This window comes from Betta splendens, chromosome 4 (assembly GCF_900634795.4).
Source record: "Betta splendens chromosome 4, fBetSpl5.4, whole genome shotgun sequence".
Taxonomy (NCBI): Eukaryota; Metazoa; Chordata; class Actinopteri; order Anabantiformes; family Osphronemidae; genus Betta; species Betta splendens.
In genome coordinates, this window is record NC_040884.2 from 22,827,418 (window position 1) to 22,851,739 (window position 24,322).

The following is a 24,322-nucleotide window of genomic DNA, read 5'->3' on the forward strand; positions in this document are numbered from 1 at the left end:
TTCATTAATTTATTAATCTTTTAAATGTCTTTTGGCTGCTGTAAAATGAAAGAAATTCCCCAATGTGGGATTAATAAAGTCCTATCTAATCTAATCTAAATGTAATCTAAATCAGATGTCAGATTTTATTTAATCAATATAAATGAAAAAAGTGATCAAAAATCAAAAATGATCAAATGTACTTTAAAATATTCTATTCTATTCTATTCAGTTCTATTTTTAGTTGACTATGAGGTAATTCTACACCTTAACTAATGTTCAACACTAAACTGAATGAATGTATAAAAATACTAAATATTTGATTAATATTATATTTAAATTTCAAGGACTTTAATTTTATTGTTGTCACTTCTTTTCTGAAATAGGTTAATAGTTACTATAAAATGATGATTTAGTCATTGTCATTTAAAGTATATAACTTTATCGGACATAAAATTAGTGTTTTAATTTGGATCTTGTTTTTAATTTGTTGTAAATATAACCACAATTATACTCCAGAGACTTGTGTGTTATGTTCTACCATTGATCTGTACCAACAATAAATAATAACAGACACATTAATTCATCCAGTTTGACAAACAGAATTTAGTTAACCAGGCCTGGTTTGATTATTATTTATTCATATTTAAAATAGATTTCATCAAATCTGAATCACTTATCCACAAAGCTTCATAACAGGAGCAGTTGTGTAATTAATCCTTGTCTACAACATTGTAAAACATAGATGCTACATGTGACGTTACCCAATTTAAAAATCAAACTAAGGTGTTGAAGTCTTAGACTCAACCTTGTTCCACAAACAATTGTTTCTTACATTTATATGGGGTTTGCCGCTGTGTCACATAATCTGTGTCACATAAAGCGAGAACAAACTGTTCCAACGCAACCTCTCAAAACCAGACTCTTTAATTCTGATCCTCAGGAATAAAAACATGAACCTGAAAAACAAACTTCACATCAACACGGTGGCTTCCCTTGTTAATTGCTTTGTTTTTTCCGCAGGCGTCTGAGTCAGACGCGTCTTCAAAGCAGGAGACCAGTGAACCGTGGCCTCTTCCTTGCTGCCATGATCAACTGTTCAGGAATCTATTTGTTTCGAGGCACTTTTTCTCCAAGAGGAACCGTCGTCAGTTTCTGTTAGGAAGCAAAGAGGTCAGGTTTGTCGTCTTCACACAAAAACATTTAAATACGAAACTATTTCAGAGACTTAAAACCCTTTGCTGCTAAAAGCAGTTTGCTTTTAAATGCACACATGACATGATTTATACGTGGTCGGACATGTTACTAATTTTCATAGATAGTTTGATTGTATTGTCAACTCAACCACACCCGAGCATGCCCAAACCCATGATGTGAGTAATGATCACTTGCAGTGACTCAGGACAGTTCCTTGTGACACACTGGACTCTAAACGACCTGACGCTGGCTCAATTACAGCTCTAATCTCCTGTTTAGAAACCCCATCCACAGGGTTAACCCCTCACCGACACGTTTTAATGTTTGACACTGAGCATCATGTTACCTTTTCCCTTCTTGAACAGTAACCTGACTAAACATGAAGCACCAGTCTGATCCAAGAGCGCAGCTTTACGTGAGCATCACTAATGTTGCTCAATGTCTGTTTGGTCTGAACCATTTATAAATAATCTTTTACATAGACATATTTATTTTACATAGTACATTTACATAGTAATTCAACCACTAAATTAAGCTCTAACTCAGCAGCGAGTGTCTTGAGTGCTGGCGACCAAAGCAGCAAGTGACAGTACATGGAGGTTGTGGTGTTTGCAGGCATCTAGTGAGCTAACGGATGCTCACCCTGAGCAGCCGGGCCTGGAAGGCGTTGTCATCCTCGTTGTCTCCTCTCTGTGTGTCCACCTGGTAACGCTCACAGGCCCGGATCAGCTCTGTGGCGTCATACAGCAGCGCCGGGTCCAGAGAGTGAGCGTTGATCAGACTGACCAGGTACTCTCTGTAGTGCTTCCTACACAGAGACACATTTATCTAAGAGTATTATCATCATCACCTTTTAGGAGAAAACCTAGGCTGTTTAGGAATTGACGCGCCAGCAGTTCAAACTCACTCGCAGAGTCCAGCCTGTCCCGGCTGCGTCTGGATGCCACACGGCGAATCGATCTGTTGTCCTCCTTCATCCTTCTGCTCCATCACGCCACAAGCATCTGGTTCAGACGAGAGGCGACCCATTAACACTTCAATAAATGAATCAGAAATGCATCTTACAACAAAGCTGCTTTACCAGTTTGAGCTCCATTAGAAGGATCAGTGTTAAAAGCGACGCCGCCTCTCTGACGGGAGAAAAGATGGCGTTACTGCTGACCGTAAATACCATTAGCAAAGACAAAGCTCTAGTAGCAGCATCAGTACCTGCAGCAGAGCCTGTAGTCTGGGCGGCTCCCAGTCTCTTAGATAGAAGAGACAGTCGCGTGGGTGGTGGGCATGTAGACCAGGGTAAAGGCACTGTGGTGTCTTACAGCCGGTCTAAGAGAGCAAGAGTACAATGACAGGAGGCCGAGCGGACTCAGGTGTTATGATGTATGATATGATGATATGATATGATGACATATGATGTAGCTGCAGCTCACCTTTTGGTAGGGGTTGTTGCAGCCGCTGCAGAACTGGTATCTGCACTGGGAGCAGCTGAAGTGCATGCATCCGCCTTTGGTCAGGGCATATTGGAACCGGCAGTGAGGACAGGCTGCAGGAGGAGACCACATCCTGCTCAACACATTATTATAACAAGGTGGTGTCTGATTGCTACACGAGTCAGCGGCTAGAGTTGGACGTCCAGCAGAGTAAGCAGTTAAACATCATCACAGAAACACACTTCAACGTTTTCCACCTTCATCCCCAGAATGGATGAATTCAAATGTGGTAGAACCCATCTGAAGTGCAAGTAGCCACGAAAATACTGGAATAAAATTTGTAGCAGTTTAGCAGATATTTCAGCCTCACTGATGCCGTTGTCTCGCAGGTAACCGGCCAGACCCTGACGCTGGTACTCCGGATCGTTGTCCCTCTTCCACTGCTGGAACTGCTCACAGGACAGATCCTGGTGCTGAGGCTCCCACTGAGACCAGACAGAATTAGATCATGAGATCATTTCAGGCATGAGTGTGAAAAACCGTACATTACATGAACTGAACTGTTCCAGGACTTACAGGTTTCTTGCACTGAGCACAGAAGCTTTTTCGACACGATGGACATGTGACCTTCAGCTGATCTCCGTCATTAATGAACCCAGAGGTGCACTAATTTGAAAGATAGAGACAAATAAAATAAAAAATTATATTTATTTATAAAAATGTAGGAACAAATTACTGTTTTACTAGTAGTTATTAAAAATTCTCAAATACAAAATGAACACAAACACAAACAAACATTTATTTTTATGTATATATAAAATACACACACACACACACACGTATTCATAATATGTTAGTGTCACATGATTTTGTTAAAAACATCTAACGGTTATGGTTTTCCACAATTAGCTACAGAACTATAAATATTTTTTTTCACACCACTGGTTCATGAGGGAAGGACTCACGTGGCAGCACCACAGGAACTTGGGGTCCTTCATCAGCGCATGTTCAGTCAGCTTCTTGTGAAACAGATCGTAAACTTCCAGCTCCAAACAGTCTCGTAGCTACAACCATAAAATGTTCAATGTCATCAGTAGTTCACACAGTTCTGGTCCCTAATCCGTCAGACCACCTGTTACCTGTATGTCCAGGGTGGAGAAGTAGCTGTCCAGCTGCTCGGGGTCGTTTATGTCTGGCTCGCCACACACTGGACACACCATGTCTCTGATGTGTTTGTCCCTCACAGCAATGGTGAAGTGCTGCCCGAAGCAGTCGTGACACACAGAGCACTGACAGGAAGTCAGGGACTGCATCTGAGAGGAGGAAGGGGAGATGAGAGTTGCCCTAATGTGTGCAGGACATGGCTGACGGGTCGGAGCCATGGACCCACCTTGCTGCGGGGGAAGATGCTGAGGCAGCAGGGACACTCGTTGTTCAGCAGCCGCCTGATGAAGTCTTTGTCATGTGACTCCTTCACAGCCTGCACCACGTCCTCCAGGGAGTAGGTGACACCCGGCTCCTGCAGCAGCGCCAACACCAGCTCGCAGCGCCCCCAGCTGGGCAGGTCGTACAGCGCCAGGAGACGTCGGCACATCCTCTGACAGCCACAGGCAGAATGTATGTAATGTTAGAGTCGATGGTGTGAATGTGAATAAACGCCTTTGTATTGTGTATTGCCCGACCTGTTTATCTGGGTGTTTGGGATCTATGGGAGGCTCGGGCTGGTTGGCCCAGACGCGCTGGTGGAAGGGATCCAGCAGGGGGCGCTGCAGCAGAGACAGAGCCCCCTTCACCTCCCCGCCGCTCTGCCGCAGGGCCTCCTCACACTGGGCCACGTCCTGGAAGCCCAGAGAGTGAAGCTCCCTCATCTGAGGAGAAACAACAGACTTCAAACATGGAGTCGGTCGTCCCCAGCTCTAGACCCGTAGCTTTACTACGAGATTCACAGACGCGAGAGTCAGTGTCAGTGTAAACACGGCTCACAGCTCAGCCTCCTACACCGCACTGTTTAAACCAAGGGCATGAAGTCGTCATGCTGAACGCTTTCACTGTTTGCAATAAGAGGAGCTACACTCCTTCATGACTCCCACATTCTGCAGCCTGCTCTTATCCCACTTATCTTTCAAGGCCAAAAAGGCTGAAGGAACTTCAAACGGCAAAAGTCTCGGTACAAGCTTGCCTCCCGAGTTCATCAGTGGCTTAACAAAGACCCCTTTGTCTCAAATGACTCCTCTACAGATGACTTACTCAAACACTGAAGCAGCTGGTAAAGAAGTATCACATTGTAGAAAGCCTGTATCAATGCATTCTAATTGAACAACGATGTAACTTCCTTAGCATCATTCTGCTGTTTTGGGTCAGAGCTGAAGCCTCGTCCACTGAGCGGCCTCCTACCTTGACCTGTCTGTCTCTCAGCAGCTGTTTCACTGCTCGGTCGGTGTCTCCTCCTACTGCCAGCCAGGCCAGCTTGGCCTCCGCTCTGGACAGCTTCACGCCTGCTGTGGATGTGGTGCCGTCCTCCTCCGTCTGCTCCCCGTCTCTCTCCACCGTGGACTCCGTCCCAGAGTAGCTCAGCTGCACTGAGGCCGCCATGGCGCAGATCTCGTCCAGCAGGTGAGGCAGCTCCGAGGTCAGCCAGTCACAGGGGTTGCTGCCGCCACACATGCACAGCGCTGCGTACACCTCCTCTGGGCTGATGCTGCGTTTCTCCGCTTCCTAGGAAGGAGAAACAGGACAAAAGTTTACCAAGGCTGAACATCATCCAGAGTTTTAACCAACGGACCTGGGGTTCACTTAATGTTCCACAGACTATCACCTACTCTTATCTGCTGGATGAGAGAGAGCCCGTCTTTCCTCATTGTGTTCTGTCTTTTTAGATCGGCATCAAGTCTGGGCTTGGGCTGAGGTGGAACTTTGGTGTTGGCCGGAGGCTGCTGAAGCGACTGGGGCAGAGCGTCTCCAGAGTCTTTAGACGGCAGGTTGCACATCTCACACTCGGCACTGGGTTTAGTGTTTAGGAAGGTGCAGAAATGGCAAGTCCACTGGGATGACACAGATGAACACGAATGGTCAGTGGGACGAGGAGACAGCAAGTAGCTTAAGAAGCTGTAAAGGCAGGAGATCACAAACGTTTGTTCCAGAGTCAGGGTCAGATCCAGGACTGGCGAGAACGGCTGCAGGCGGGCGAGTGGCCAGACGGGGGCGCTCACACACCTCACACAGTATGCTGCTGCCCTGATTCATGACGGTGCAGCTCCTGCACTGCCACTCTGAGGGAACCAGCAGCCACACGTCAGCCTCATGCAGTGACTTGTAATACCAGGTCTGACGTAGAAGGACTTTAACTTCCCAACCTGTGTTCAGTGACGAGGGGTTCTCCTGAACAGTGGACGCAGCGGTGGCGAGTCGGGGCCGTTCGCAGGTGGAGCAGAGAACAGCCCGCATCTCGTTCACTGTGGTGCAGTGAGCACATTCCCAGGGCGACAGAGAAGGGCTGCAAAACAACACAGCACTCACAGCTACACGAACAAGTATCTCCTCGTTCTCATTAAGCTGCTGGTTTTGCAGAACAAATCACTGATTCTATGCATCTTTGCTGCTTCTTGCAGAAAACTGATGCGGTGTCATGTGAGGTGAGCAGGACGCTGTAATGTCTGGAAGTTACTTCCGGTCGGCCTCACCTGGACGTCTTTGCCGGTGTGATAACGGATCTGTTGTGAGCTCTGCGGTCAGGGTGAGAGTGGAAGAGTCTGTCACAGTTCAGACACAGCCCCTGGGAGCAGCTGGAGCACTGAGCGTGGACAGCAGAGATACCACAGATGCTGCAGGGATCTAGATGAGAATGAAACCTTGAGACTTTAAACCAGACAGAAAGTCAGCGTTGGGTGGTTTTCTTGCATTTCACCCTGCTCCACTGCTGCGTACCCTGCTTGGCTTTTGGGGTCTTGTCTCTTTTGTGGCTGCTTCTCGAGGGGTGGCGGTGGCACAGGTCATCGCAGGCATCGCAGAAGGATTGGTTGTCACAGGACGAACAAATCACGGTCGACACGCTGCCACACAGATGACACTGACCCACGGTCGAAGAGTCTGGACACGAAACAGACCGAGTCTATTCAGCTTTGGAGTAAACTATGAATAGTCAATAAATAAAACTGGAGTACGGCCCAATAAGGCAGGACTGAGTTTAACATCACGTTTGCTGCTCTGTACTTTAATGTTAATCTTCACTTCTACAACCAACTTCTGAACTAAATGCTGACCTGTTACAGTTTTTCTCAGTCGCTTTAGTGCAATTCTCAGATCAGAATAAAATTCTCAAAACTATTTGTTCAATCTTCACATCATGATGTCACGTGTGCACATCATATAAGCAGTTTCTCACTACTTTGAACAAGTTGCAAATGCTTTGGTACATCCATTTATATGTTTATGTACAATTCCCAGCTCTTTATCAATTACTACATTATCAATTGCTTATGTCATCTTGATCAAAATGTATTATATAGTTCACTGTGCAATAGTCTTACTCCTTAAAACATCTAGTCAGTAGTTCATCGTATAAGTCATTAACTGCAAAATGGTTGACCAAGTTATCATAAAGTGACAAACATATTTCTATACATCTCCATTATATGTTTTTTTCAAAATCTGTCCTGAATTGGTAAATTGCTCTCAGGTGACTTGACTTCCTCTAACAAAGGTGCATCTCATTGACAATCAATGGGCAAGTATATATATGGCTGAAGCACAACACAATGTTCTATGTCTGACAATGCAAGGACAAGGAATTGGACGGGGTCAACAGCCAGAGAGAAGAAGAGGAAGAGCAGTGAGGCTGCGTGGTGGAGGAGTTAGTGGGCAAAACCGAGGAAGAGGCCGAAGACATGTATGTGTTCCTGATGAGATAAGAGCCACACTTGTAGACCATGTTGTCCACCATGGGCTTACACTGAATGAGGCTGGTAGAAGGGTGCAGCCAAATGTTGGGAGAACAACTGTGTTCTCAATCAGTCAGACCTTTCGTCGAGAGAACAGGTATGTAATCTAAAATATGAACTGTTCTGTAATGCTTCATACAATATTACAGTATTTTTACAATATATAAAGCTTTTTGCAATATTCAGTAAGTACTGTAAGTAGGCCTACATTTTATACAGTGACATTTTATTGTCCTGAATTTTGTATTTTGCATTACTGTACTATATCTCTTCCACATAGGACTGCAAGACAACTTCACAGGGGCGGCAAAGGGGCCCTTTTCACTGCTCAACAGAAGGAGGCTATTTGCACCACGGTCGTAGAAAACAATGCGATAAGACTAAGGGAGATAAAGGGAGTGCCATTATAGAGGACAACAACATATTTGTCAATGGTTGAGATGCTGACTGTTTGGATATTTGCAGAGTGCTCAAAAGACCCCAGATGAAAATGAAGCAGCCTTACACTGTTCCATTTGAAAGAAATGGTGAAAGAGTGAAGGAACTACACTACCAGTTTGTACAGGTAAAACATGCATGGACATGCAGCAACTGTACTGTATATCATAGAGCGATATACATTACAGTAAGCGTGTTTTTACACATTACACAAATCTTTACACATTTGCTATGACTGTAGAAAAGTAATGCAATATGTGATTTATACATTTGATGTAACTCTATCTTGGCCAAAAAGAAAATTCTTGTAATTCATAAAACTCATTGTGTTTTCTGTATATAGCGTATGATATACGTATAACTTGAAGCAAGTGAAGAGCCGCACAGCTTCATCTACATGGATGAGGCTGGCTTCAACCTAACAAAATGCAGAAGGCGTGGCCGAAATATCATCGGCTACAGGGCTACAGTTGATGTGCCAGGCCAACAGGGCGGGAACATAACCATGGGTGCTGCCATCTCTGACAATGGTGTGCTTACTCATATTCCCATAACCTTTCTAGAAACTCTCTACAGAGATCTCATCCCTGAAGAAGAGAGGGGTCAGAGTGGAGATCACCTGCCAACGTATGTGATAGTTTGGGACAATGTGAGTTTTCATCACTCAAACATCATCAGGCAATGGTTTGCAGCCCACAACAGGATGCGGATGGAGTTCATTTCACCCTACTCTCCATTCCTTAACCCTATTGAGGATTTTTTCTCAGCATGGAGATGGAAAGTGTAGATCGCCAGCCACATACACAAATGACCCTCCTGGCTGCCATGGATGCTGCATGTGATGACATCACAGCAGAGGCTGGATAATACACGCTTAAAGATTCTTTCCACACTGCATTGCAAGAGAGGATATTCGCTGTGATGTGGATGAGAATTTGTGGAACATACAGGAACGACAAGAGATGTAGGAAGACCACACCAATTCCTACAGCACTGCCTGTACTGTTATAAAGAACATTGTCCTATCTTTTTTTTCCCTTTGTTACTGTTTGCAGTGGTTTTTTTCTATGTTGGTATGACACGGTCTGTCAACAAATTACAATATAAACACAAAGTGTAAACGTGAATCTTGTCCAGTCTCTTGCAATCAAACAAAAAAGTTAACTTACATTTTACAGTAATTGTCATCAAAAATGTAGCCATAGTTAACATCAGAACCTCCCTCCAAAGTACATAGTTATATTGACAACATGACTGACTAATGTGACTGTCTAGTTCATAGAAAATGACACAAGGACTTGATATTCTGACGCCACTGACACGTTCAATGACATAAAGACTTAGTTTTGAGAGATGAACTAAAGATTTTGAGCAAGTTACCAGCTTTTGCAAGAAATCCATAGTGTTTTGCTGTTTGTACAAATTGTTTTGAGAAATGCACACACATATTTGCTAACTTCAATTCTGATCTGAGAATTGTACTAAAGTGACTGAGAAAAACTGTAAACGTTTAGGTCAAAGCAAGTCCCTGCTTCTGATTTGCTCATTGTTTTATGCAGTAGTTTGACAGTGGCTCACCTGCTTTGAGGACTTGTCCTAACGCTGGGACCTGAATAGATTTAGGTGCAGGAGACAGGACCTGGGGTTTGTCCGTTTGCTGGTCCGGTCCAGGTAGAATTACCACTGGATTGGCTGCAGGATTTTCCTGATAGTGACAGCACCGCAGTCAACACGCGTCCATGTCATGAGAAGTGATGCAGACATGACATACAGACCTGCTGAATGATCCATGGGATGATGCCTTTGAATAGTTCTGGGTGAGGATGTGTGCCCTAAAAAGACAGACAGGAAACGGTGAGAAGACAGTGACTCGCTTACATGAGATGAAGGGTGCAGCTCTCACATGCATACCTTCACCAGCATGTCCACCTCGGTGCGTAAGCTCATGACCTCCAACGTCACTGCAGCAACTCTGTCAGCGTCTGGTTCGCTGACTTCATCTGGGAAGCTGAGGCCGTCTATCTGCTGACTGGTGTAACCGTAGAGATGCAACACTCGCCGGCCCCCCTATGGAGGAGGAACAGCGAGTTAGAGGCCAGAACCAGCGCCTACGGGGACCTGCAGAACCAGCACCTATGGGGACCTGCATCACAGAGGGAATGTCTGTATATGGCTTTAAAGCCAGGGGATGGGTCACCTTCATGGCATCCACAGTGTTCCTGAAGACCGGGTTGTTGTGCTTGACGCTCCTCCAGTATCTGGGCCTGCTGGGACAGGTCAGGTTGCAGCCGTACTTCTCCAGGATACTCAAGGCCTTGACCAGTCTAGACAAAGTGTTCATGACCTGAACAAATACAGAAATTTAAATCAACTACCAACTACCAAACACACACCAATACAAGTAAACATGAACAAATCAACAAAACTGAACAAGACTGAAGGACACCTCACTACAGGCTGCTCTGCCCCTAGTGGCCACAGGCTCAACTGCCTGTGTCCTGACTTCAGCACCAGGACTCATCTGTCAGAACCCACCTCCTGCCTGCTGTGACCTGCTGCATTCTCCCTCAACACGTCCTCCACGACCAGCTCACGGTACTTCTCTGACAGCGGCAGAGCAATGGAGGCCATGGTCTGAACCTCAGCCTTCACACTCTGGGCTGAGCCCGACGAGGACAGGATGGATCGGGCTCTCCTCCGGACCTCGTCCATCTCCACAGACAGGCTGCTGCTCATGACTGTCACAACGAAAAGATGCAGATGATCAGTTCCTTCATTTATTAACGGATTCTACACTTTCATTATGTTATGAATGGAATGTCTTTCGTTTTTTTGGTCTGAGTTTCTTTTCTGTTTCAAGTCAAACAAAAGAGAAAAAAACAGCAGCATGTTTCTTACTTAGTAAACAAAGTGTTTTCTTTTTAAAAGACAAACATCCAGCTTTAAGTGCATTTATGATAAAGATGCTGTGTTTGGCTAAGAAGCGTGACTCGGGTTCTGGTGCTGAACTACACATGATAAGATTGTAAGTTTTTCTTATTTTTCCTGAACAAAGTCCGTCAACGTAAAAAGCTCCAACTAAAGCTCGAGGCGACCTGAGGAGGCGGGTCCCAGACCCACCTGGACGCTGGTGACCCAGGTTCGGTACCGGACACACGATCATAGAGAAGACTCGAAAGCCTGAGCTTTACACTTTGCCTTAAGAAGACAGCGGGCTCCGGGCTCGGTTCCGCCCAGCTCAGGTCGTCATGTGACTCCACTAGTGGAGACTTAGTAAACAGCGTCGTGTCCACAGTGAACGCTCACGACTCTGCTCCGTCGATACGCGTCTGGTACCGCTAAACGTCGCGGTCTGTCGTTTGATGGCGTTAAAGTGAGACTCGTGTGAAAGCGAAACTTTAGGAGAGTAGCTTCGTACCGTCCTTCGTCGGGACAGAATTCCGTAGCGGTTCCGTCCTTTACTCCGACCCAGCTGTTCTGGACGGACCCCCAGTGGCTTTAAACCTGGTCTGCGACTAAACCCAGGACTCAGGAGACACGAACCGAAGCAGCATTTACGCGGAACTCACTTTGACGTTTGTGTTTGTGCTATATTTCCTGTATGCTTTTCAAAATAAAAGCGATGCTACTACAAACTAAAAGCACATTTTTGACTTGTGTTTCTGAGTATTTTTACAATGAGTATTATTACTCAGTCGTGCTATGTACTGACCTACTAGCACATAAACATCTTAAATCAGCTCTCTATTTACTCATGGAGTGATTCTGGCACAGGAAATACCTATAACACAAGTTTACCTGACTTTAAACAAAACTGTCTGTTTTTAATTCATTTAGGTGGAAACACTCAATTAGAAAACATTTACTAAAACATATTAATAACAGATTCACTGTGGTGCTGAAGCACCTGATCAGTTTTCCCTTTACTTCTTCAAACTAAGACAAACATGAAACACTCATCTTCAGTTTGTTACTCGTGTTGACCCAGAAGTGTTTGTAACATTTTCGTCATTTTTTCCTATCTAAAACATGCCTCACACACAACTGAGAGCGTCCACAGAAAATACGAAATTCAGATTTTTGTTATATATATATATATATATATATATATATATATATATATATATATATATATATATATATATATATATATATATATATATATATATATATATTTTATATATAAAATCACATGAAAACGTTTTTTAGATATTAAAACTGAAAAATAGAATAAGAAAATGCAGAAGTAATTAATTTATTTTATATTTATAATTATTCATTTTCATCAAAATTGTTATTATATTTGGTTACTTCAGAAATGATTCATTCAGACTGACCGTGTGATATGATGAACTGCATAATAAACAGTAACGCGTCTTTGGCTTGTTCCGGTCAGTGGAGGATGGAAAGCACCGAACTCACCGATGGGAGGCGCCAACGGCGTTAAACCGAAAGTGAAGTAGATCAGGAAGTTCACGGAGCAGGTCGAGTCCCAGCGAAGCTCTGAAGTCGGATTTACTTTAAACTTTACTTTATCTGAGCTGAAGCTGAAACTTTAGTCATGTCCAAGACGTCAACGCTGAAAATAAGCAGCGCGAACGCGGGAAAGGTGAGTTGGTCGCGTGGACAGGTAGACGGAGGCGCGCGACAGCGACGCGGTGAGACGTTAGAGAGCAGAGAATGAATGCAGTTAGTTTGTTATGTTTCACGGCAGCAGGAGGAAAACGAAAGTAAAACAGCGTCGCCGTGAGTCAGCAGCTTGTTGAGTGACCGTGTTCTGGTTCTGGTTCTTGCAGGTGGACGCCTTCCGCCTCTCTCTCTACCAGGAGGTGCGTTGCTCTTTATAACCAATGACTCGTGTTAATTCTGTTATCTTACTCTCATGGCGTGTTTGTCTTCCTCCAGGCTGGAAACCTGTTCTCCAACGTCATCCCGCAGAAGATCACGCGACTGGACGCGCTGCTCAGGGTCAGAACCTTCGGAGTTGTGTGTCCAGCAGGTCCCGTGATTTCTGTCTCTCACCCTCCTGTCGTCTCTCGTTTCCAGGACGATGCCCTGAACCTCACAGACATGTCCTCGCTGCGGGCTCCTCTGGAGATCCCCATCCCAGACCCTCCGGCTCCAGAGGAGGAGGTGAGTCCAGCTGGGACACTGCTCATCCTCCAGGCTCCTGCTTGTATTTAGTGCCTGCCAATCACCTGCCGCATCATATCAAAATCTACCAACTCATACAAAATGCAAACTTGTTTTTGCTTTATCTTACTGTGAAATCGAAATCAGGAAATGGAAACTGACAAGAACGAAGACGATGAGAAGAAAAAGAAGAAACGTAAGGAGTTTTATCTGACAGTTAACCGCTGCATGTGATGAAGGAACAGTCCTTTAATGTTTCTCTCGCCTCAGCTCCAAAGTGCGGCTTCATCAAGGGCAACGAGAAGATTGTTCTGCTTCTAGACCGGGTAAAACCAGAGATTGTTGCTCTGAGAGAGACCATCGTCATAGTAAGTGACTCGCTCACTGATTCTGACATCAGGTCTGAGAAGCTGAAGCTTTAACTCGGACTCTGCTTTTACTGTAGGTTTCCTGCTGGATTCAGCACCTAATCCCAAAAATAGAGGATGGAAATGACTTTGGTGTGGCTATCCAGGTACGACGACCATCCTGTTTATCTGTAAGTCAATGTTAGTGTAACTGAACCATCTTCTACCGCAGGAGAAGATCCTGGAGAGAATCGCTGCAGTAAAGACTAAAGTTGATGGGTTTCAGACCAACATCAACAAGTAGGTTGGACACAGACATCTTCTTTGGAGACAAGCTATTAACTGAAACCTTCTGCCACTTTTAATTGTCCTTTGTGAAACATGTAGGTACTTTTCAGAGAGGGGAGATGCTGTTGCCAAGGCGTCCAAAGACACACATGTGGTGAGTGTTGGCCCCGTTGCCTGCAGTGAATCTGGAGGCGTCCTCTTTTGACTCAGCTTCTCTCCCTGCAGATGGATTATCGTACTCTGGTACACGACAAGGATGAGGCCATTTACTCTGAGATCAGAGTGATTGTTCTCGACGTTCGTGGATTCTACGTACGTTCAAATAAAGTTTTATTATTATTACCCTAAGTCCTGTCCTACATAGAATTTTTAAACTATTTCTTTACTCTTGCTTGCTTTAGGCTGAACTTTATGACATTATCAGCAAGAATCTGGAGAAGGTGACCAACCCTAAAGGAGAGGAGAAGCCATCCATGTATTAAGGCAGGAGGTACTGCTGGGATAGATTCTTCCATTATCTGGTGAACAGCTGTTTAGTTTGTTTGGTGTGTTCAATAGTCAGTCAACCTTTTCTGTAATCAAGGTGCATGCAGTCAGTCAGAAAATATTCAGAAAGATACAAGTTTGACAAAACCTTCATGTCTCAATTTGCATTTTCACTTCTGTAAACACAAGAAATAACTGGATCAAGGTTTTTTTTGCTCGTGTATGAAAACACTTTAACATTTGCACTAAATTTAAATTGTGAAACTATGAATTAAAAAAGATAAAATCTTTTTTATTTTTAAACTGTGTCATTCTTTATTTGAAACAAACAGATTTTTGGTGAAGTGTGACTCAAACACTCACTTATTTAAAAAAAAACTTCAGGAATCTAATTACAAAAATATTTTCCTCCTTAAGTGTAAAGTGGAGTACTAATAAACCACAATGACAAAATCAACTAAGTGTAGAAAATAGAAAACACAAAACTGTCCATCGTCCAGTGATTCATACATCAGGGCCTTCACCACCAGGTATAAGCTGCACACAGAAAAGTAGGTAAATATAAACAAACAAATGTGTGAAAAATGAAATAAAATACGCAGAGTATTTTTTTACCATGGTGATGTTGTTGCCATTGAGCAGGATCTGGTCCAGTTTAGTTATCCTCCTTCCCTCCGGAGTGATTTCACTAACAAAGGTTAGACAGATAGAATGCCTTTATTAGTCCAAAAGTGGAGCAGCCAGCAGCCAGCTTAACCGGCGCCAAATCGAAAAGTGGAAACCTTGCTGGGATTTTTTCATGGATACATCAGGGTAGATAGATAAGGTCAGAAAGCCACGGTGAGACTGTAAGGATCAGTATAGTGAAATGTTGTTTTTAGTTATGTGACCTAGGCTGAGCAAGATGTTTACAGGTCTGTTCCCCAGTTGTCCTTGTATAGTACACAATAAGGGAAAGAAGATAGAAGCATATATGGTGCGCTAGATTGAACCCAGGAAGGGAGGGGAAATGGAGAAGGAACAAAGTAATATACAGCCAATTCTAGTAAGATTTTAACGATCCATTACTAATTTGTCTAGAGCAATAGTCCAATCAGTCATGTTAGTGAGTTACAAGCCAAAATTTGACGCTGAAGTTCTACGAACACATACTTACAATTCTGTCACGTCTTCCAGGACCATGTCTTAAACATCAAATTAAGGACAGAATCTGGAGCAGTTTTCAGAGCAAGCAGTACATTTAGCAGGCGAAAGGATACTGACAAAATCATCGAAGCCCAGCAGGGTGCCCACGATTTCTTTGTCGGTTTTCATGACGATGTGAATTCGTGAGCCGATACATTTATCCACAAGTTCTGAGGGGTGAAAAATACGTGAAACAATCCTGACGATTATACTTTCTACTTCACCTGCCAAAACACTCGAGTAGTTCAAACGTTATTATTTTCATTTGGTGCCATAGTTTCATTGAGGCAGTGGGTAATCAGAAAAGTAAAAGTAAAACAATTGTAATGATACGGAGCCAAACGTCTGATATTAACGTCAACGCAAGCTTGATTCCGCTTATGTTATATTTAATACTTTTGTTACATCAAAGACAATTAAACACTGCTGCCACATGCCTTTAGTTTATTTAAGGTAGTTTATGGTGACTTTTATTATTAACTGAGTCTTTTAAATCAAGTTCAATTAAGTTGAAGACGTTTATAGTTTGACTCCACTAGACTGAAACTAAACGTTAAACCACCTGAAACACCTTCAATGAAATGATGCTTAAAGATCAACGAAGCAGTACATGTATTATTGTGGACGAGACTCTTAATCTCAGTGAGACTCCAGAACCATCTTAATACTTCTTAGTTGGGTCGACATTCTTTAAAATAACACCAAAAAACGTGTAAATCGATTACCGTTGTAGCTGCCAACGTGATGTTAACGTGACCTAGCTAAAAAAACTCACTAACATCTAAACCCATGTGGAAAATACCCCACGAACACTAAGTCTAAACAATTATACACCACCAGCTGCATTAAACGAATAAAATCTGACGAATTAATGAAATACGAACCTAGTGGAAGCAGCTGTGACGGGTTTGTTGCTGGAGTAGCCGCCATGTTCTCACAATTCAGACAGAAGCAATCAACGGAGGAACATCAACTACTGCCCGACAGAAGGAAAGAGAATTAATCGATCACCGAACCAAAATCGACTGACAACCTCAGCTGTTAATCAAATTGTTAATCATTGTTACGATTATAGGTAAAAAAGCTAGTTATAAAAACAAATTATTAACTCGTTAATGCAGATTCGATTAGACAAATTAATGTTTTATTAGAACTAATATTAAAGCCCAGACTCTCCGTGATTACAGCTCTAGTATGAAATGACGAATGTTCGTTTAAAGTTCTTCACATATTTTTGTTACTGAGACATACCAGGATCCACATTCAATTCAATTCAGTTCAATTTTTATATATATAGCGCCACATCACAACAAAGTTATCTCAAGACACTTTACAAGGTAAGGTTTAAGACCTTACACAACTAAACCCAACAGATCTCACATACAGCAAGCCTTTATTGGACAGCAACAGTGAAGAGGAAAAACTCCCTCTCTAAAGAGGAAGAAACCTCCAGCAGAACCAGGTTGGATGTGGGCGGCCATCTGCAACAACAAGCAACAACAGAGCAAAGACAGGATGTTTGGACCAGAGACTGGACACAGGCAGGATCATTTGATCCACAGCTGCCCATCACAGACATGTAGCTCTGAGTCAAATAATATCTACAGGTGAGGATAGAGTGGGAGAAAGGGGGGGGGGGGGGGGGCACAACTACTGGAAGGAGACATGGTTAGTTAAACATGAAATAATGATGGAAGGGTTTTGGACAGAACAGGTAGAAGGATACAGAGGAGCTCAGTGTATAAATGAAGTCCCTCAGCAGTCCATGACTTTTGCAGCTTAACTAAGAGATGGTTCCTGTGACCTGAACCTGAACACGCTGAGGAACGATTCTGGGTGTGGATCAGTCGGGGGTCTGTAGAACAGCAGAACCCGAGCTTGGACCGGGACAGGAGGCGAGTCTTCATCCTTCACGTTCCCATAAGCAGAAAACCCTGAGACGTTTATCACAACATGAGTCTCTGTGATCCTGTGAGGCCCGATAAACTCGACTCCGCCGTCGCTCACATGAGCTACTGACAGGAACGCACATCCACCCAAAGACTGTGATGCTGCTAAAGTTTCTGTAAAGTTTTCTGGACAAGGTGTTAGACTTAGTAAAGAAAGACTGTGAGAAAGAAGCAAAGGTCTGAATGTGGAGACCTGGATGTCAGACTGGCCTGGTGCTGGTAAGTGTGTAGCTTATGGCTGAGACCGACTTCTGCACCAGAGAAAGACAGAGAGAAACCAAAGTAAACGACAGTATTTGTTGTTACACTGCCCCCTGCTGTCTCTACCTCTGGTCTGACCACAGGAGCCATTCTGAACCATCTCCACTGGGAAACGCTGATGACAGCGAATCTGTTTATTGGAATTTAATGGACACAGCAACAATATAAATGGAAACTCATTAACTCAACATAGAGTATGTTTATGTTCCTTATTTACCTGCACATGGCACTGGCACTGCTTTTCATTTGGGCTTTTCTCTGGCATCTCTTACATATACCTTTGTTCATACATTGTTATTCAGCACACACTTCATCTGCCAGTTACAGCATTTTATTCTTTCTCTTACAAAATTAACATGTTCCATTAGTCATATGTACAGAGCTGACATCAGCTGAGCATCTTGAACTGTGTCAGTTCACATTAATATCCCACGTTGTCACGTTCTGATTATCATAACAACATAATACACTATTAATGAGCTCATCTTTACATGTTTATTTTTTCCACGTCTGATCTCCTGCATCAGCAGAAGGATCCTGCAGGACATACTGAAGCTTTGTAGATGTTTAGCTTGACACCTGTAGCTTAAGGGGATCGATGTGGTCACATCAGGCAGAGAAGTTTCACTTGTGGAAACACATGGAGACATTTCTGAGTTCTGGATGAAACACACTTGGGCTCAGCGACGTCTCGGTCCATGTGGTTCACACAGTAGAAGGCTTCATCAGCGCCTGCTCCCCAAACAGCTGCTTGAAGTGGGTGACGTGCTCCTCACAGTGCTCCCCTGATGAAAAGGACACAGACCAGGTACAGACGTCACAATATTTCTGAAAACCTCAATTGTTTCTGCAGCAGTGGCGTAAAATGAACATCATCCAGGAGGAACACATTCCTCACAGCATGTTATTGGGTGCTCACAGGAGGAGTAGAAAAGGAGCTCATCCAACATCACCGTAGTGTTTCAACCAGCAGCTCATCTGTTTCCAGCTGGAGTTGACTTCATTGACTTCCAATCAACTCTGGTCATGTACCTCACTACAACTAGCTTTACATCAACATTTAGCGTAAGCTTGTTTAGAACCCTCAGTGTGTGTGTGTGTGTGTGTGTGTGTGTGTGTGTGTGTGTGTGTGTGTGTGTGTGTGTGTCCCTACCAGGATTGAAGCTGGGGCTACCTCTCAGACGCTGGTTTCTCTGCTGGAACGACCTGAACACAGTGTAGAACAGCATCTGGTCTCCGGTCTGACGCGCTGCATCCAGAAACTTCCTGGCTGACACGTTGTCGTGTCCACCTGCTCAGAGGAACCCAGTTACAACAGGCTGAGTTCATTAAAGAGCTAGATTTTACCATGAAGACTTGTGATGAACTGTTTTAAGTACAAACTAAATGTTACTGCTTAATAGTTTCTGCTAACCAACTAAAATGTGTTACTTCATTACTGAAGCTTCTCTACATTGACTTTAATGGTCATGATGTTGTGAAGTGTTAGCGTGAACTCACCAACACTGCGGATGAACCGGAGCGCTCCCAGAACCTGCTGCTTCGACAGCAGAACCTCTACGATCTCGTCATTGGCTGTGGACAAACGCTGAAGCACAAACAAAAAGTCAACTGACAACACAAATAACAAAGTGCAGCTGGTGTGTGTTTACCTTCAGCATGTCCAGTGAGAGCTGGTGGGCAGGAGGATACGTACTCTCCAGGGACAGAAGCAAACAGGCCTGGAAACCAACAACACATCTTACAGGGATCAGTTTACTGAGTGAGGGACCTGGAACTGCAGCCTCGTGCACAGACACAGACATCATCTGCATCTGCTGGGACTCACCAGCGGTTTGGAGTCGCTGAGCACGTGATACTGCAGGAACTGGTGCAGCATGTAGAACAGGTTGTGTTGCACCAGCGTCTTAATCACCAGCTCGTACAGATAGTGCTAAGACACACAGAGCACAACAACTGCTTAGAGAACATTCCATTTTAACTGGTTTGTGCAAAGCGAGGCCTTGCCAAGCTGCTCTACCTGGACCGTGATCTGGAACTGGTTCAGAGAGCGGATGTACTCCATCAGGACGGCAATGATGAACTTATGAGACACCCCCTGCACAACAACACACAGCAGTCATCTGGTCAACACAGGGAGTTCTGAAACACTGAAGACGTTCACAATAAAGCTCTGTTCACCTTTCTCTCTGTGAAAGATGACAGGACGTGTGTGTACATGTCCGACTGGTCGATGACAGCCTGAGTCCTGACCGGACGTTTCTGAGCTGCGCTGCCTCGACTTGGACCAGACTCCATTGTCTGCAAAGACGCAATCACCTCAACTAAGTCAAGGTCAGGATGTGCTGCTTCACCTGATCCACCACGTTTTACCTTTAACTATCACTAAACATACATCAGATTCTAAAACTATTTCTCTGATTATCTAGAACAAAGTCTAACCTCAGACAGACTCCACTCACCACCGTGTAGCTCTGCTCTGCCTCCAAATAATCTTTATACACCTGGTTGAGTTTGTCGAACACAGTCGCCACCACAGGCAGATTTCCAAACCCTCCACCCTCCAGAACTAAAAGAAAAGGAACTCAGCTGAGCCAGAGGTTCCCATTCGCTCTCAGACGGGTTTCACTTAATGTCACAGTTCACGGCAGCGACAGGTGGACGTACTCTGTGAGCAGACGGACAGGATCACCATCTTGCACTCTCTCCGTCGTAGCAGGAAGTCCATCAGTTTGCCTTTGTCCTGCAGCAGGTTGACGGTTGGAGGCAGCTTCACCTGCAGGTACCACAGGTAGCCTTTCGAGACGAAGCAGCGATCACATGAATGAACACAAGAATGGAACCGTTTGTGTTTGAATTAGCAGAAAATGCTTCCACACCTTCGCTGGCGCTGATGATGATGTCAGGCTGGAAGACGCTCCAGGACGACGAGTCTGCACAGACGGTCAAGGTCCAACTTATAAAACACACAGCTTTAATGCACTGAGACATAAAGGATACAGAGCTGACATGGTACCGGAGGCTGAGAGGGGACGACTGCTGGACCTGGAGACAGGAGGAAACAACAGCACAAGAACTTCAGCCTGTTCAGACAGAACTAACCCCTGCTCCATAACAACTAAGATGTAATCAGCTCCATCTCACTCACTTCTGAACTTGATAGATTATTGGATCACAGTAATCTAGTGTTAACAAGAAGTGGTAAAACGTGATTCTGCTACATTTAATCTGACAGGGAGCAGAGTCACAGCATTAGAACAGTGACCCAGTGTGATCAGTGTACCTGACAGTGGTATCCTGTAGGGGTGAATGGACCTGGCAGGAAGGACAGGCTGGTGTGTGTTGACAGAGTCCGACTCCTTCAGGTTGATGTCAAAGATCAGCGATGTCTGGTGAAGACACGCAGCTTTTTAACAATAGCCGACAGCAACACGTCTGCCACCACATTAAACGGGCGCTGACCTGGGAGCTCTGATGATGAACCACCACCAGGTTGTCCACGATGTTCAGGGCGAACTTGCCCGTAGTGTTCAGCTTCAACACGTGACTCTTCTTACAGGCTCCTTCCCTGAGAGCAGCGTTCACAGATTACTGATGTAATGACAGCACAACTTTGTGTGCGTGTTTATGCCTGTGTGTATTTGTACCTGGGTAAGTGATAGAGAACCACCTCTGCACTGGGGCTGTTGGCTGACCTTGAGTGATGCTTCAGGTACATCACATACAACTGGTCGTAGCTACAGAGAGACACAGTGTGGTGACGTTTACTCCAGCAGAAACCCCAAACCCTGATTAAACAATCAGCTGACTCACATCGTTGCCATGGCAACGTCTCTCTCCGACAGACTGAGTTTGGCTGGTTTGGGGACGACTGGCAGCTCAATCTCAAACTTGGACATCTTAGACATGGTCCCATTCTGCAAACAGCAAAGAGTCTGAGCTAAACTGGCCTGTGTGACGTCTGCGTGGAACCGGTCCACAGGTATTTCCTCTGCTCCCTCAGACACAGAACTGAGGCAGCACAGGTGGAAACGTTTCTCTGAACTGATTCCGATCTCGTCATTGAGCCACACTCAGCCGGTTCCTTATATTTATAACAGTGTGTGCCTCTCCTCACCCTGAAGGCGAAGGGCTGCAGGACGTTTCCCTGCACCGTGGTGGACAGCAGGATGACAGCGGTCTCTGGACAGTACTGGTACCAGTTCACGTTAATGCTCTGACTCTTTAGCAGCTTCAGATTGCGTTTGTCAGGAAACACCTGAACACACACACAAGAAGCAATGTCAGCCAACACCACCGACGTCCGGACTGAACCTGGGTCACGGTACCTGATAGAATTCAATTCCCTGGTCGGTGATGAAGACAATCTCGTTCCAGTTTGTCCAACAGAACCCCAGAACATTGGCGTTCTTCATCTACAACAAAGAACAAGAAACACTGGTAATATGTAAATCCACATAGTCCAGTCCAGATGTTCTCAGCTGGGAGCTGACCACAAACCTTGCATTCCTGGGTGAATTCTGTGTGTGGATAGTCGGGTATGAAGTTGATAAAATCCTACAAAAACACAAAATAAGTCATTGATCTGTAGGTGTGAATATCGTTTAGAACAAAGTTCAACATGTCATTTATGTTTACCAAAGTAAAGCCTGCAGCTCCATAAACATCATATTTACACTTTTCGATCTGATTTTGTGTCCAACTCACCACTGACTTTGAAGTTCTCTGAACGGCTAAGATCTTATTTCCAATGGAGAACTTAATGCACTTTACTTCTCCTTTATCATCCATCCTGTGCAGGACAAGACATGTTACATGTTACATTACTTTCTGCCATCTTCCAGTTACTACAAAAAACAGGTGTTTTGTTTGACTGTAGTCTGAGTTTTGAGCATAACACTACCAAATTGGTCCAATCATTGCTAAAATTAGATCCATGTTTAACTTCTGCGATGCCGAGACTCTTTAATTAATTAATGCTTTTATTTCATCCCGCATAGGTCATTGTCTAAACCAAAAGAACTTAAATAATTTACAATCTGTCCAGAACACGGCTGCAAAACTGCTGACGAGAACAGAGAGGTTTGACCATATCACGCCTGCACTTGCCTCTCTTCACTGGCTCCCTGTTAAGTTCAGGATTGATTTAATGCAGCTCACCTAAAAAGCTTTACACGGTTTGGCTCCTGAATACTTATCTGAGCTCCTTGCTCCATATGAGCCCTCATGCAACCTGAGATCATCTAACAAAAAGTTGCTATCGGTACCAGTACATTGATTAAACTCAAAAGGGGACAGGGCTTTCTCAGTCAGGGCACCCAAGCTCTGGAATACCTTGCTTGAAGACATAAAGCAGTGTGAGTCAGTGCCTTCTTATAAATCCAATCTTAAAACACATTTTTATTGGATGGCCTTTCCTGACTCCGTGTGTGAGATCTTTTCATCTGAATTGCTTATTTAATCGTTTTTATGAAATTGCCTTTTTCCATGGGAGATCTTTTACTTCAAAGTGCTTATTTTATCCTTGTGTTGTATTTCTGCATGTTTCGTGTGAGGCACTTTGTACAAATGTTTGATAATGCTCTATAAATAAAGTTATTATTATTATTATTGTTATTGTTATTATTATTATTAATAATAATAAAACATGTTTATTAGAGTGTTATCAGAGATGTTGTTACTGGATGTACAGGTACAAACCATCATTTGAGCCGGAATCTGTAACATAACGACTCTTTTTAAACTAAACGTATATTGCTTAGTTTTCTGTTCCAGCTGTGACTTTTAGTAAACATCAGTTCCATCCCACTCGGACGAACCTGAAGGCAACGCTGCTCTTGTCATCCGGGCCTTTGACCACCACACCTGTAGCCCCACCTGAACGAACTGCGAACACCTGCAAGCAGAAGAAGTGTCAGGACCAGAAGGAACATGTGCACTATTTTTTCCACAAATTCTCATAATGTTCTTCTGAACAATTAACTGAATCATAATCCATAAAGGTTCAGTTTAACCCACTCTTCTCTTTGCCTGGTGACAACAGACGGTTCAATGTGCGCAGCCGCAGTTAGAACATACAGATGCCTGTTAACAGGCCCCATAAAACCGTTACACAGTAAATGCCCACATTCTACAATTGACAGCATTTACACATTTGCTCTGACTTGTTGACGTTCTTTAGCCGTTAGCCTCCGTGCTAACCAGCGGCCGCTCACCTGCTTGTTCGCCTCATCGAAGAAGACGTTGTTGACGCTGGACGCGTGCTCGAACTGCACCGGGTTCTCGCACAGCTCCAGGTAGTGTTCCTCACTCATCTTTACGAATTGGGGCGATACTTAAACAGGGCTTCACTCACTTCAGCCAAGTCGGGCTTCCTGACAGCCGCCGCAGCCCAACAGGAAGCGAGACTTCTGACGTGCTCCTTCACAATAAAGGTGCCTAGAAAAAGAACTGTAATAAAAGTACACTCTAAACACACAGTATGCATATAAATGTACTTGATTGCTAGTAATACTTGTACCGTTCAATATCACACCGTATGTGGGCCTTATTTACTTAAACGTAACTATTGTTTTGAAACCCTGACAGGATTTTTTTATTGTTTACATCACGTGACATCGTGACGCATCATGAAAAACAATTAAAATTGAAAAAGAAAAAAACACTAACTAAAAAAAAAAAACTAAATAAAACGC

At 44.1% G+C, this 24,322-nt stretch overlaps 4 protein-coding genes and 1 long non-coding RNA gene across 12 annotated transcripts; 2 read left to right on the plus strand and 3 right to left on the minus strand.

Annotated features, from left to right (window-relative positions):
• Positions 1 to 599: 599 nt before the first annotated feature.
• LOC114853294 (E3 ubiquitin-protein ligase RNF31-like) lies at positions 600 to 12,970 on the minus strand. 4 transcript variants are annotated; one of them, XM_055508070.1, is made up of 24 exons: positions 12,857 to 12,970; positions 10,514 to 10,716; positions 10,176 to 10,322; positions 9,890 to 10,045; positions 9,754 to 9,810; positions 9,557 to 9,683; positions 6,528 to 6,689; positions 6,284 to 6,434; positions 5,957 to 6,096; positions 5,733 to 5,872; positions 5,423 to 5,644; positions 4,998 to 5,318; positions 4,286 to 4,471; positions 3,994 to 4,200; positions 3,743 to 3,916; positions 3,569 to 3,667; positions 3,180 to 3,269; positions 2,974 to 3,088; positions 2,604 to 2,716; positions 2,386 to 2,499; positions 2,258 to 2,306; positions 2,084 to 2,180; positions 1,819 to 1,984; positions 600 to 1,134 (listed from the first exon to the last, which is right to left on the minus strand). In XM_055508070.1, the coding sequence occupies exons 2-24, from the start codon at positions 10,712 to 10,714 to the stop codon at positions 1,087 to 1,089; spliced, it is 3,282 nt and encodes a 1,093-aa protein (XP_055364045.1). In that variant the 5' UTR covers positions 10,715 to 10,716; positions 12,857 to 12,970; the 3' UTR covers positions 600 to 1,086. The 4 variants fall into 4 exon arrangements, with proteins under 4 accessions (XP_055364045.1, XP_029002349.1, XP_029002348.1 ...); XM_029146516.3 differs by lacking the exon at positions 12,857 to 12,970 and adding an exon at positions 12,401 to 12,540; XM_029146515.3 differs by lacking the exon at positions 12,857 to 12,970 and adding an exon at positions 11,397 to 11,585.
• LOC114853300 (uncharacterized) lies at positions 5,078 to 9,122 on the plus strand. Of its 4 annotated transcripts, none has more exons than XR_008694471.1 (5): positions 5,078 to 5,216; positions 5,323 to 7,637; positions 7,821 to 8,105; positions 8,322 to 8,627; positions 8,746 to 9,122. It is a non-coding gene; the product is annotated as an uncharacterized LOC114853300 (long non-coding RNA). The 4 variants fall into 4 exon arrangements; XR_008694469.1 differs by having other exon boundaries at positions 5,323 to 6,133; positions 6,212 to 7,637; positions 8,322 to 9,122; XR_003785534.3 differs by having other exon boundaries at positions 8,322 to 9,122.
• Positions 12,448 to 14,522, plus strand: psme2 (proteasome activator subunit 2). Its single transcript, XM_029146520.3, has 11 exons — positions 12,448 to 12,587; positions 12,775 to 12,807; positions 12,884 to 12,946; positions 13,025 to 13,111; positions 13,259 to 13,307; positions 13,382 to 13,479; positions 13,557 to 13,625; positions 13,691 to 13,758; positions 13,846 to 13,900; positions 13,972 to 14,058; positions 14,148 to 14,522. Exons 1-11 carry the CDS (start codon positions 12,540 to 12,542, stop codon positions 14,226 to 14,228), a joined length of 738 nt encoding a protein of 245 aa, XP_029002353.1. The 5' UTR covers positions 12,448 to 12,539; the 3' UTR covers positions 14,229 to 14,522.
• Positions 14,504 to 16,411, minus strand: lsm5 (LSM5 homolog, U6 small nuclear RNA and mRNA degradation associated). 2 transcript variants are annotated; one of them, XM_029146522.3, is made up of 5 exons: positions 16,302 to 16,411; positions 15,492 to 15,587; positions 15,389 to 15,416; positions 14,848 to 14,920; positions 14,504 to 14,769 (listed from the first exon to the last, which is right to left on the minus strand). In XM_029146522.3, the coding sequence occupies exons 1-5, from the start codon at positions 16,345 to 16,347 to the stop codon at positions 14,737 to 14,739; spliced, it is 276 nt and encodes a 91-aa protein (XP_029002355.1). In that variant the 5' UTR covers positions 16,348 to 16,411; the 3' UTR covers positions 14,504 to 14,736. The 2 variants fall into 2 exon arrangements, with proteins under 2 accessions (XP_029002355.1, XP_055364058.1); XM_055508083.1 differs by lacking the exon at positions 16,302 to 16,411 and adding an exon at positions 16,143 to 16,255.
• A 1,531-nt stretch (positions 16,412 to 17,942) lies between these two features.
• On the minus strand, positions 17,943 to 24,036 carry rmc1 (regulator of MON1-CCZ1). The gene is made up of 21 exons (XM_029146144.3): positions 23,843 to 24,036; positions 23,447 to 23,523; positions 22,335 to 22,419; positions 22,128 to 22,184; positions 21,956 to 22,042; positions 21,745 to 21,885; positions 21,441 to 21,544; positions 21,275 to 21,364; positions 21,090 to 21,195; positions 20,911 to 21,016; positions 20,628 to 20,672; positions 20,507 to 20,560; positions 20,295 to 20,423; positions 20,090 to 20,196; positions 19,809 to 19,928; positions 19,648 to 19,725; positions 19,456 to 19,560; positions 19,280 to 19,348; positions 19,128 to 19,215; positions 18,781 to 18,918; positions 17,943 to 18,412 (listed from the first exon to the last, which is right to left on the minus strand). Exons 1-21 carry the CDS (start codon positions 23,939 to 23,941, stop codon positions 18,333 to 18,335), a joined length of 1,965 nt encoding a protein of 654 aa, XP_029001977.1. The 5' UTR covers positions 23,942 to 24,036; the 3' UTR covers positions 17,943 to 18,332.
• Positions 24,037 to 24,322: the final 286 nt, after the last annotated feature.

Coding starts and splice junctions, on each gene's coding strand:
- LOC114853294 (XM_029146514.3), bottom strand. CDS start 11,141: ATGATCGTGTGTCCGGTACCGAACCTGGGTCACCAGCGTCCAG. Junction 5,873..5,956: donor CCCCTCGTCACTGAACACAG/GTTGGGAAGTTA, acceptor TGGTTCCCTCAG/AGTGGCAGTGCAGGAGCTGC. Junction 4,201..4,285: donor CCAAACACCCAGATAAACAG/GTCGGGCAATAC, acceptor TGTGGCTGTCAG/AGGATGTGCCGACGTCTCCT.
- psme2 (XM_029146520.3), top strand. CDS start 12,540: ATGTCCAAGACGTCAACGCTGAAAATAAGCAGCGCGAACGCGGGAAAG. Junction 12,808..12,883: donor GCCTCTCTCTCTACCAGGAG/GTGCGTTGCTCT, acceptor GTCTTCCTCCAG/GCTGGAAACCTGTTCTCCAA. Junction 13,480..13,556: donor TGAGAGAGACCATCGTCATA/GTAAGTGACTCG, acceptor CTTTTACTGTAG/GTTTCCTGCTGGATTCAGCA.
- lsm5 (XM_029146522.3), bottom strand. CDS start 16,347: ATGGCGGCTACTCCAGCAACAAACCCGTCACAGCTGCTTCCACTAG. Junction 15,417..15,491: donor GGGCTTCGATGATTTTGTCA/GTATCCTTTCGC, acceptor TTGATGTTTAAG/ACATGGTCCTGGAAGACGTG. Junction 14,770..14,847: donor ATGGCAACAACATCACCATG/GTAAAAAAATAC, acceptor TTCTGTGTGCAG/CTTATACCTGGTGGTGAAGG.
- rmc1 (XM_029146144.3), bottom strand. CDS start 23,941: ATGAGTGAGGAACACTACCTGGAGCTGTGCGAGAACCCGGTGCAGTTC. Junction 20,561..20,627: donor TCCGGTACCATGTCAGCTCT/GTATCCTTTATG, acceptor CCGTCTGTGCAG/ACTCGTCGTCCTGGAGCGTC. Junction 19,929..20,089: donor CAGAGCAGAGCTACACGGTG/GTGAGTGGAGTC, acceptor GCGTCTTTGCAG/ACAATGGAGTCTGGTCCAAG.